The sequence below is a fragment of the Archocentrus centrarchus genome, chromosome 24 (genome assembly GCF_007364275.1).
Source record: "Archocentrus centrarchus isolate MPI-CPG fArcCen1 chromosome 24, fArcCen1, whole genome shotgun sequence".
Classification (NCBI taxonomy): Eukaryota; Metazoa; Chordata; class Actinopteri; order Cichliformes; family Cichlidae; genus Archocentrus; species Archocentrus centrarchus.
The window spans coordinates 13,781,395-13,793,518 of NC_044369.1; the positions used below are offsets into that span (position 1 = coordinate 13,781,395).

A 12,124-nucleotide genomic window follows, 5' to 3' on the forward strand; every position below is an offset into this window, starting at 1 on the left:
AAAAAGCCAAAGGAGTTTAACGGATGTGTTGCTGCGATTATTCGGCCAAGTATCTTTATCCCACGTTTAGATTAGCTGCTAATGACGGAGGAAAAAGCCGCGTTGCAAGAAACACAAGGCCACGTAACCTTAGAACAAGGGCCACTCCTGTGTGAAGAAACGGCTTTAACCACAGCGCAAAGTTGTGCTCATTAGGCATAATGTAACTTGTGTCACAGCTGCTCCTTTTTTTAGATCCCTTACTGAGCTGAAAGTACACATGCTGCAAAATAAAAGTAGCCCAATGGAAGGTTCTGCACCAGCATCATGCAAAAAAAAAAAAAAAAAAAAAAGAAGAGTGATGGTCTGTTACGAGTAAATTCAAGGTTTACTAATATTTGGAAATGAAATCCTCAAGATGGAAAAACTATAAATACCTTCTTATACCTGATTAAACTTTTAAATTAAAGTATTTGTAGTTAAATTACTCTACAACCATCTGTACCATGTTTGTGATATGAATTTATTTGGGCTTATGCATTCGAAATTAAGGTGTACATTACTTCACAGCAAGTTCATCAATTCGCTATCATGAGCAGTCAGAAACCCGTTAACGAATTAAGTTAAACATCAGTGGGAAAATGACAACAAAACACATTAAAAGCTTTATGCAACCACACAAAAAATACCAACTAGAAAACAGGTAACATCACAGCGTGGTCCTGTGGAGTGCTCTTCCATTATGTGTGTTATGTCTTTATTTACTCCCCTCCCCGCTGATGTGCACCCCCACCCCTTCTTACAGCAGATACATCACCAGTAATGGACATCAAGTGCTTCTTTTTTGTAGCTCTCTTCTGGACATACATTAGAGGCAGAAAACCCATTTCTCAATCCATAAATAGAGCACATCCAGGCACGCACACACGCACGCACGCACACACACACACACACACACACACACACACACACACACACACACACACACACACACACACACACACACACACACACACTACATTCAAGCCACTCACTCACTCCAGTAACAGCAGACTACAGTGAACAACGTGGAGATTGTTAACGAGTTAAAAAGGAAGGAGAAGCCAGCGCTGCCTGTGGATTAAGAGCATACCTAGCAACACGAGCAGCCGTGTGATTTCAAGTTCAAAAATGAACGTGTGAACTTATTTCTGTTTTATGGAGATCCATAAATGTTCAACTTTACAAAACAAAGAATCTAAATACGGTCTAACTGTGGATTCAACAGCCTCTGAGCAACTTCTGTAAATGTACATTTTGCATGTGTCCCAAGCAAATTTACTAAAAGGATGCAAAAGCTATAACTTTTATGTATCCAAAGTCCATTTAGTGCAATAAGAAAAAAGCATTGCATTTGTTCAGATCCTTCAGTTCCTCTTGATATTGTTTGGTATCACAGCCTGCTAAAAACAGCGAGAGCAGGCTGCAGTTAGGTCCTTCAAATTCGTGAAGGTTGGTCAAATTTCAGGCACAAGGCAGTGAGAAGACAAAGGTACTCCCACAAATCAACACTCTATTCCAGTCAGGTGTGTCCTCCTCAGCTCAGTTTGTCCTGAATGTTCATCAGACTCGCGGATGACTTCGCTCTCCTGGCTGCAAAGAGAAAACGGACATTACTTTGCAGAAAGAATCAGAAGCACTGGCTGCTTCACCTCTAAGCTATGCTGGCAACTAGTGTTCATGAAGTCATTTACAATGTTTTGTGCATCAGCTGTTGTCAGACACAGAGGGGTGTACTATCAAATGAGAAAAATGGCTCAGCGATCTATGTCGGCCAGAGTTTTCTGTGTCACATCTCGAAGTGCCACATTTTCATTGATTCTTTTATTTACAGCATGTTTTAAGCACAATATAGATTTGCTGCAGGGGGAATGTGTTTTATATGTGCAACTTGTTAAGCCTTACCTTAATAAAAACCTCTAAATGAAGCACAAACTGTGTGATGCACTGACACCAAATTTGGTGATGCAGAAAATGCATAAAGTTTATACTGGTTTCTAATCTGCTGCTAAGCCTCTTTTACACTGCTGGAATTGCTAGAACACAGAACACACACCAAGAATACCTGTTCAATTAATAAAATTCATTTAACTTTGATCTGCTGAAAAACTAAAGTGGTTTCCAAATCTCCTTTATTGGAGCAGTAAATTTGAATATTTAAATGTATCCAGTTCTAAGTTTAAGAGCAGTGAGAGCAAGGTACAGCAGCAATAACATAATTAACTTGAATTAAAATATTTTACTGCTCTGTACGATAAATCACAAGATTAACTATTTTCTGCAGCATTAATCTCTTCTCTTATTTGCAACACTGTTGCATTTCATGTTCTTTAGAGATTTTTAATCATCTCCCCACTGGAGCAGGCAGCACTCGTGTTAGTTCCTTTTTAGTCATTTTGTGTGGAGGAAGAGTCATATGACCCATGACACGCCCATTTTTATGTGAGCGGGCACAGATCCTGAAGCAGAAAGTTGATAAGAGACCCATTATCTCCACCTGGGGTTTTAGGTTTTGTTGAGAAGGAGATGTGAGTTTGAGAGATAAGCACATAAACGGCACCTCTAAAATTGTCATAATTAATAATTAATTTGCAAAAATGTTGCCCAAGCATTAAAAGAATTTCACACTGCACAGTTTTAACCTGCATATCACCATCTCCTAAATTCGCTTGTGGCACAGTGTCTCATATTTTTTTAGTATTTCTCATTGCTTTTCCACAGATCCCTCCCATAGCCACCGCCTTAAATATGTTTGAGTCTTGAGAAACGCCCTTAAACACTTCACAGCTACCATCCACCCTTCCACACATAAAAGAAATCCTCAAACTCTGTATGATCTAATGCCAAACCCCAATATCAGAGTTAGTCAAGTCCCTCCCCTCTACAAAGACCCCGAATCCCTAAAAAACCCTGTCAAAAAAAATCTCTGTGTTTGACAATGGACGAATTAAGCTGGTTACTCACGGTGTATGAGCTTGCGTTTCTTTTGTTCAGAGTGAAGGAAGCTGCTCAAGTAGAAGATGATGGGCAGAAAGAGCATGAAGCTGGACACAGCGATGACAGGCACATTCTCTTCATGGGTGAAGGAACAATTGAATTTTGTACTCCACAGTCTGCGGGTCATATTCATCTGAAACAAGGCAGCACCAAACTTCAGCTGACTACAGCAACAGTACAGTATAAGTCTGGACTCAACCCTCTTAGGTTTCTGGGTCTATTTGCCATTCATCTGAAACAAACAGCTACCATTCAAGAAGATACCATTAAAAAAAAAAGCATCATATTAATAAATCAAGGCTAAAATCTAAACTTTATTAACAAACTATAAATACTGTACTTTTCTGTTTACATAGATTTCTCCTCACATGCTTTTAATAAAATATTATGAATATGAGTATTTCTGTATAACTAACAAAAACCAGAAAAGCATCCTAACACAATTTCTTCTTTCCAAAGCTTTCAACCATAGCTTGCAGGGAAGATGTATAACACACAGTTGATAATCATTGTACTATCTTCTGTGCTATTTGCATGTTACACTTGCTACTACAGTTTGAGTAAAATTTTGTGTCACTTCCCCAAAAGTTGGGGAAGTGGCACAAACACTGACAACATCATCTTGTCACCAGCTAAAGATGAAATGAGACCTCTCGGGCTAACTCTCCATTGATATCTAGCATACATACCGCATCCTCTATGTCAATACACAGAGTATTGCTCTTTTCCATTTGGCTGTATAGTGCATTCAGGCTCCCATATGCAGTCTTACAGTTTTTGCACAGCTCCGTGTGGTTCCCCTGTGCAGGAAAACAGGTAAACGGCAACAGTCTAACGTCAGAACTTAAACTCATGGGAGACAGAGAGACATCATTGCCCAACTCACTACGTACCTGTTGATACTTTTCAAAACAGGTCAGAGTTTGATTGAGAGTAGCCATGAAGACCAGCGTGTCATTGGTCAGGCCCTGGAAGCCTTTAGTTAAACAGTCTGCAGAACACGGAATAAAAGACATATAAGATGCTTTATGGTAATTTCTGGAGATATTATCAATTATTTTCCTCCCTTTGACTTTAGACTTGAACCGAGTTTAAGTGAGTTTGCAGCCCCTGCATTCTGCTAAACATCTGAAAAACAAAACAACTGATGAATAAAGCTGATTTCCCAAGAAAAAAAAATACACTTGTACCTGCATGTTACTTGTAAAGATTTGCTGCTTTTCTTTCCTTTTTTTTTTTTTTTTTTTAAAGTGATAGCTAACTGTCTTTTTAGAAAAGAGTAAGTGTTTCATGCCTGAGGTGCTCTTTCGTGGGGGAAGAAAAAAGATCCAAAAACCAAATCCAAGAAGTCTTGTGTAAACTTTATCTGAAGGTGGAGTGCCTTGTTTTTCTCCCTTCATTGTTGCCTTTAATATTAAGCGAGACTTTCTGCATTTCATTTTTTTGGTGTTGGTTGGAGGAAAATTTGTCTTGTGAAAATACTTATAGTGCACATTTTATGACACTTTCTAAATAAACTAATCTTAATAGAGGAAATAACTACCAACATGCCCTTGTATTTTCCCAATAGAAGAAATCAGAGTGAAAGTCAACCATGTTTGATTAGATTATATCAAGTCACAACCGGCTCTGGTTCTCCCAAGCTATGATGAAAGCTGGAATGTTCAACCAATAAAATGAAAATCACATGTTTCTGAGCTCTGCATATCTGCTGTTTACTCTCACTAAAGGCCCCCAAAGCAAACTTCTGACTGTGTTAGTTAGAAGTTCACAGAAATTCAGAAATCCTGAGCAGTATAGATCTGATAGTAAACACTGTGTTTTATACTCCTGAAGAAGACTTACTGGCACACTTGGACTCGTCCCAGAGAGCTCCCAGATAGCTGTACAGCTGGAAAACCAACATCAACCGATCACTGCGCAGAAGGCTGTCCCTGCAGCTCACATTACCAGGACCCATCTAAGGAGACAGGTGACATTTTAAAAAGTACTCCTCGGTTACCTCCTGTGCTACATGCGTTTCTACTCCATCTCAACATATCAACAAAGATGTTTCACTAATTTTGCAAGGATTAAGCTTGTTTCCTCAAATCCGGCACCAGCAAACAGTCATCTCATCACAAGACTCGTGACTGCGCGTGAGGAGGACCGTCCTCGCACAGACAACACTGGAGACAGCTTACCAACGCAAAGTAAAACACAGAAAGTGGCTTTAGCCCGTACCTTGTCTGACGAGATGTTCACGTAGCTTTCATTGAGACTGCTGTAAGTGGAGAAACAGCTCTGACATACTTTGACGGGTCGAGCAGCAGGCACCAAGCAGTTGGCATAGGCCACGTACCGCTGACCGAATATGTGGAGCAGCTCGCTGCAGTAGTCACTGATCTCCAGGTCCTCTGGGAAGGAAGACAGCACACTGAAGGAGAATACAGGGGTCTCAGAAGGCTTAAACACGGGGGAGCTGACGGCGCTCAAAGACGGGACTGCTTCCAGTTTGTCCGCTGATTCCGAAGCGTTAAAAACATTTATCACTAAGAATACAAAAAACAAATCGAGTTTATACGGCAACATGGCTGAAAAAAACAAAGCTGAGGAAGCTCTCTAGCTTTTACTCTGAACAACCCATGACTTCCTCGTTTATCATGTGACTCTAAAATCTCGCGAGAGCGCGTCACAGTCTACGGCATGTACAGTATTTTGGAAGTTACAGTGTAACGTTTGACGTTATGTTACAAGCTATTTTTTTATTTTAAACTTATATCCTTTTAGTTTTATACTATTTAAGTTATATTATACTCTTAAGGCATAGCTTTTCAAAGCTCAGTTCTCTCATGAGGCTGATATTTCACACATGCTCATTTCTTTTCTGCTTTCACTAAGCATACCAGCCGTATCAGCCCATCCCCCCTGATTACTTATGCAAATGTTTCAATTCGAATTTAAATTAAGAAAAAAATAGCTACTCTCATTGGTAGCTTCCAGTTGGAAAAAATATATATACACTTTAACTTCCTGAGACCTGAGCTCCTGTGATCCATTTTTTTTTCTCCTAGATATTTGTGATTAGATGAACCTGCTATCGCTCTCTCTCTCTCTCTCTCTCTCTCTCTCTCTATATATATATATATATATATATATATATATATATATATATATATATATAAGCTTCCTCTTCCGACAGGAAGTTGTACATGGTTGTTACATACTTTTGTAAGAAAAAAAAGGTTCATGGTTCTAACTTTTTATGCAGTATACATTTTCCTTGTGAACTGAATTTTACCCCTGCCAATATTTACTCGGCCATTTTACATTCCACTGATGAAAATGAGCACATTTTCTGAGATGTTTTGATGGCAGAGGGGCATCAGAACTGGGCAAAATGTTACTGGTACTTCCTGACGTTGCTCCTTGTCATTTATGCAAACCTGTTGACATCATCTGTGCAACAGTTTGATTTTCAGCCAACGCTTTATGGGGCAGTTAGTCAGGACAGAGGCATTTTAAATTATGCTGAGCCAGCCAAAGCAAAAAAAAAGTCCACATATTTAGAGGTAAGGTTGACAGCAAAACACAAAGTTGATATAAGTGATTTCTTTAACCCAGTGATTGTACACATTTTTCCTTGAAGGCAAGTTCCCCATACGTAATGGAATCTATTGCATATGTTTCCACAAAAAGACAAGAGCTGGCATTTCTACTGCAATGTAGTCTTTACTGTAGGTCACTGTCCACGCTTTGAGTAATGGGGAGGTGGCAGTGTGCTTCCCTGTTGGAAAGAGATAGCCTGTCCTCCTGGTCTCCTCATTATTTGCGGGGTTTTGACACCATACAATTTTGCAACGTGCGCTCGGCGCGAGGCAAATAATCACGGAGTCAAGGTAAACGATCTGGGCTCCAATCCTGATTGTGATAATTGTCAAAAAACCCCTCGAATCAAGCAAGCGCAGTCAATGGTCGTTAATGTGAAATTAGTGGCTCTTGATAACTTGCAGGCCGCATCAATTCCGCAGTCATCAGAGCCTAATGAAAATAAGGGGGAGAGAATGCGCGCGGCATTAGCGACCTATTCTGATGCCTGCGCACAACTCCGCTGATAAATATGGATTCTGGCCCCTGATGCTCCTCTAACTGCACATGGCACCGGCAGCTCATTAACTCTTCTTCTCCTGACCGGAGTTCACCTAATTGTTCAGATGTTCCCCATTCCTTTATTATTTTCTAGTGCGGCTCTCAGAAAGAAGAAGTGATTACAACTTAAACTCTGATCCTGCTTATTTGCAACCTGCACTGACTGTGGTGGATGGTTAGACCTCAGCTTTGAGCATTTTTCTTACAACTTTAAAAAAAAAAATGTACATATTCAATACGTCTTTATTGTTATTGATCACTAAAACTCGCTAAAATGGATGCGCTTATAGGTGAGCCTGCCTGCGCTGATCACATTATTCACTAAGTTTTGAATGTTTTTCCTCTGCGCTCTAATCAGCAGAGCACAAAGTAAAACGGGCATATCATCACTGTTTGAGATGACCGTTATTGTCAGATAGAGAGAAAAAAATGCCTTCATTAGCATGTAATAGAGCAACCGAGAGGACAAAAATCACTAATTAGGTTCATAAATTAGGTGGCGTGATGATGAGAGCCCTTCAGGAGAGATGGCAACACTCAGTCTAAAGAAGCTCCTCGCTGGAGAGCAGTAAAAGGCTATAAGCACTGAGGAAAATACAGCCCTACTTCTTATATCTGCATTCATTTGAATGGGTGTGTCCAAACTTTTGTCTGGTACTGTGTATACTGCAAAAGTTTTTAGGAAGGTATTCTGTTTTTTGTTTTGTTTGTTTGTTTGTTTGTTGTGGGGGTTGCAGCCAAACAAGGCAGAGTGAATTAACTATGCATGAAAACATTGGGTGCAGAAAAATGGCAGCAGGTTCTCTGGACAAAAATTGAAATATTTCACTGTAGCAGAAGGCAGTTTGTTCACTGAAGGGCTGGAGAGCGGTACAGTAATGAGTGAGTGGGCATGGTGGTGGTTCCTTGCAAGTCTGGGGTTGCATTTCTGCAAATTGAGTTTATGATTTGGTCAGGATTACAGTTTTTCTCGATTGTTTACACACATTTTCTGAAAGCATGCTTCATACTCAGACCTCTACACACAAATCAAAAAACACACACACAATGGGCAAAATCCTTCAATTCTCCTGCAAAATGAAACTTTACACTCAAAACAATGTTTTGTCTTCTTAAAATTGTATTTTGTTTTCCGATGACACACACAAACCATCATATGAATAGACATTGATAAGAACAAGTTGAACACTGATGTGCTCGATTTAAAATATTATGATGAATGGGAAATACTTCATCAATGACTTAGGCCTTTTTTTGTTCAGTGTTACACTTACTACAGACAGTACATATATAAGTGTGTTGTAAAATATTTTCGAATATTGTTTTTATACTCAGAACACACAAATACACGGTAACAAATATATTTATTTTTCCCACAAAAACAATGTACACACTGTACATCCCAACTAACGCAAAGTTGCACATACAGTAGTCTACATACAAAACAGAAGAATTTACTGTATACAGTTACAGTAAAAAAAAAAAAAATGCTGCATCCTCTTCTGTTTCTGAGTGGCCACAGCACCTCATCCACATCACAAGCAATGGTTTCCCTGGCCAAACAGTGGAGGAAATATCGTCTAGCATGGCGAATCCAGCCATGAAAAGCATCAACTGCTATATCTCCACATGCATCTTCCATAACTTGGTGAAGGGGTATATGCATTTGTGGATTTAGGTCATACACTTTCCATCTCCAGGCAGAAAAAAATTCCTCAATAGGATTGAGGAATGGAGAATATGGAGGGAGATAAACTGAAAAGCGTGGGTGGGCAGTGAACCAGTTACAAACCAGAGCAGCCCAGTGGAAACGTACGTTGTCCCAAAAGACAACGTACCTGAGCTGCCTTGGGGCGTCTGTCTGATCTGGTGGAATGAGTGTGTTGTGTAGGGTGTCCAGGAATGTGATCAGATGGGCAGTGTTGTAGGGGCCATGGGTAGCATGGTGATGGATGACGCGGTGGTGGGTAATCGCTGCACGCATTGTGATGTTCCCTCCACGCTGGCCAGGGACTTAAACAATGGCATGCTGGGCGATGATATTCCTTCCACTCCTTCGTTATTTTGTGACGTTGAATCCAACCTCATCAATGAACATGAACTGGTGCTCCACTGCAGCCACCTCTTGCTCAAGGTCTCTCTGAAACATATGACAATATCAGAAATAGACATGAAGTGGTCACTATTGTGAAGCACAATCATTATGATTACAATACCGAAATATGTGTAATTTATACGTGTTGAGAGGATGTATCAATTGTGGGACTGTATAGGACTTACTTGCACATAGTCATATCACAGTTCTTTGACTCTTTCTGAATTGCATTCAAATGGAACTCTGGTGACCTGCTTCATCCTCAGATTATTTCTGCGCAAGACATGGTCCAGCATTGATAAGCTTACCCTATCAATATTTTTGAAATATCTCATTGTTCTCTATTATTTTTCTTTGTATTTGCCATAATGTTATGGCATTATTTTCTAGGACCATGTTCATAATTTCAGTTTCCTGTTCAGGAGACAGAAGACGTTCCCGTCCACCTTATGTTGGTAATGTTTCAGTTCTGCAATACAAACAGTAAAATACTGTAAATACCGTTTAGGAATACAAAGTAGGAATACATTTCCCAAATACTTGAAACATTCTTTTTTTTTTACAGTCTTACAGAACAGTCCACAGGCAATACTATACCACTGTACTCATTGAGTACTGTATTGATACACAGTACTGCAGTTTTCTAGTGAGAGAATAGATTTCTTACCTATTGTCATTTTGGAAATATATATATATATATATATATATATATATATATATATATATATATATATATATATATATATATATATATATATATATATATATATATATATAGTAGAATGCAATTTACTCTTCCATACTTGAATGAATGAAACAAACAGAAATTGGTTTGCCTAATGACAGGAAAAGTAGAAAAAGAAGGGATGTACAACTGTTATAAAACTTTTTTTCTTCAGGATGAAAACATTGCAGTTAGTTGCTGAGATAATGCTAATCCAGAGGCTGACTGTGGGAGCAGCTCGCAGTCACAGTGGATTTATGACCCGAAACTCTGGTTTGAGTCAGAGTCACTGAGTAAGTAATGGCTCTGGTTGGAGCAAAATGAAAAAGCCAGGCTGTCCTCATCAAAGCATGGCTTGCTGCACTTCATAACTGAACAAAAGCGTAACCAAGGGATATTTCTGCTTTGCTTACATTTATTTATTTATTTTAGATAAAGAAAAATATGTTTATTCCTTCTCTAAGTGGACATATCCCAAAAGTGGGCTTTTCCTAAGCAAAGCTCTCTGAGCTCTACTTGTGCATTAATTATTGTTTCAGCATTATACTGTTACAACACTCATTGCTGGGAACAAGTGAAACAGATAGAGGTGCTGGCAAGTGGTGCTGAAAGAAGGAAAAGGAGGAGGTCATCAGGGAGACAGAGAGAATGAGAGAGGAAGAGGAAGTAGACAACAGGTGTGTGTGGGGGGGGGGGCAGATACATATAGTCCTTATAAAAAAAAAAAATATATAAAAGAGCTCCGGCTGCTTCATTATTCATCTAATGGCAGATACTTTAAAACTTTGAGTGATGCTGTATTGTGATGGTTTTACTTCTTGGGTAAGACACAGTGCTCTCCATTTATAACTATTTTGTGTACATGTATGTACACATTTCTGTATTATATGTCTGATTACTAAAGAAAGAAAAAGAAGCCTGATCATCAAAACAAGTTGGCAAGAGGCCACCACACATTTGTGGGTCTGTAAATGGATGATCTGGACATGCATATGCCTTTTGATTTGGTAAAGAACAATTACCAACAGTAGAAATTATACATTAAATGACCCTTGTTACCATTAGATTAATTTGGATGCATTACTGTGTAAGTAGCATACTGCTGTGGCAGATCAAGGTGGAATAGGTTTTAACTCCTTTATGTACAGCTGGATAGGTAAACCCATGGTCCCCAACCTTGTACTTGAGGCCCTTCTACAGATTAAATGTAATAAGTTAGCTTTACTTTAAAATTATGCAATCTTGTTTCCTCAAAATAAATAAATGTGCAGTAACCTTAAGATGGCTAGTTAGAAGAATTTTTTTTTCTGACTGTATTTATGATAAACATGAAGAAGTTTGCCACAGTTTTCATTACGTAATGCTTTGTTAAATGCACTTGATTCTCCCCAAGTTTTGAAAAATTGTGATTACAAAAGGTTTGTTGAAGAAAGGCATTAGAATTTGTATATTATTAACATTTTGTGCCATGTCATTCCCATTCCCTTTATATTATAATTGGCCACACAAACCACATTACCCATTCACAGCAATGAAAGCCTGAACAGAAAATAAAAGTCAGTTTAAGTGAGCACAATCAAAGCATTAAAGTATGAGTTCAATGCATTTTGTTTGCATTTGGACATCATTTGTACATAAAACTTATTTTATTTCCTCATATGATGTCAAAAATATCATTTCATTAGATCCAAAAGTTTTTATGTCACATACAAAACAATCAGGAAGGGGGATCAATGAAAAATGGGGCTCTCAGTCACTTCTGCAGCCGCAGGCCTCATGGAGTACCTACAGTGGAGTACTTTCCCTAGGCCTATGTAGTTATTCAGCCTTAACCTAAATAACATTTTTTTAAGATTCATTTGAGAAGCTAAAACAAAGGTCATTTGAGTGCTGATGCAGTTTACCGTCCCATTAGCTGAGTTCGATATGATCTTGTGAAACTGGACAATCCCAAAGGGGTTAACTCGAACCAGCTCAGCCTTAAACTTGGCTCTTGGCGTGGGGAGAGAAAATAGCTGTAAAGTTATGCAGAAGTTATTCTTCATCCCTCGGGCCGTCCCTAATCCACCAAAAACCTCATTCTTTCATCAGAGAACTGTGCCTCCTTTCTTGTCCCCCCCTCTCTATACAACATAAAGTCAGACTGCATTTAATGGTTATGT

The 12,124-nt window shown here is 39.0% G+C and overlaps 1 protein-coding gene across 1 annotated transcript; it reads right to left on the reverse strand.

Annotated features, from left to right (window-relative positions):
- Nucleotides 1-970: 970 nt before the first annotated feature.
- Nucleotides 971-5,659, reverse strand: ostm1 (osteoclastogenesis associated transmembrane protein 1). Its single transcript, XM_030721532.1, has 6 exons — nt 5,239-5,659; nt 4,861-4,975; nt 3,909-4,006; nt 3,705-3,815; nt 2,983-3,148; nt 971-1,611 (listed from the first exon to the last, which is right to left on the reverse strand). The coding sequence occupies exons 1-6, from the start codon at nt 5,584-5,586 to the stop codon at nt 1,556-1,558; spliced, it is 894 nt and encodes a 297-aa protein (XP_030577392.1). The 5' UTR covers nt 5,587-5,659; the 3' UTR covers nt 971-1,555.
- Between the last annotated feature and the right edge of the window lie 6,465 nt (nt 5,660-12,124).

Excerpts from the sequence above, each read along its gene's own strand:
- ostm1 (XM_030721532.1), bottom strand. The coding sequence starts at position 5,586 with ATGTTGCCGTATAAACTCGATTTGTTTTTTGTATTCTTAGTGATAAAT. Across the intron at positions 3,816-3,908 it reads GTTTTGAAAAGTATCAACAG|GGGAACCACACGGAGCTGTG; the intron begins GTACGTAGTGAG and ends TTTCCTGCACAG. Across the intron at positions 1,612-2,982 it reads GAAACGCAAGCTCATACACC|CCAGGAGAGCGAAGTCATCC; the intron begins GTGAGTAACCAG and ends TTCTCTTTGCAG.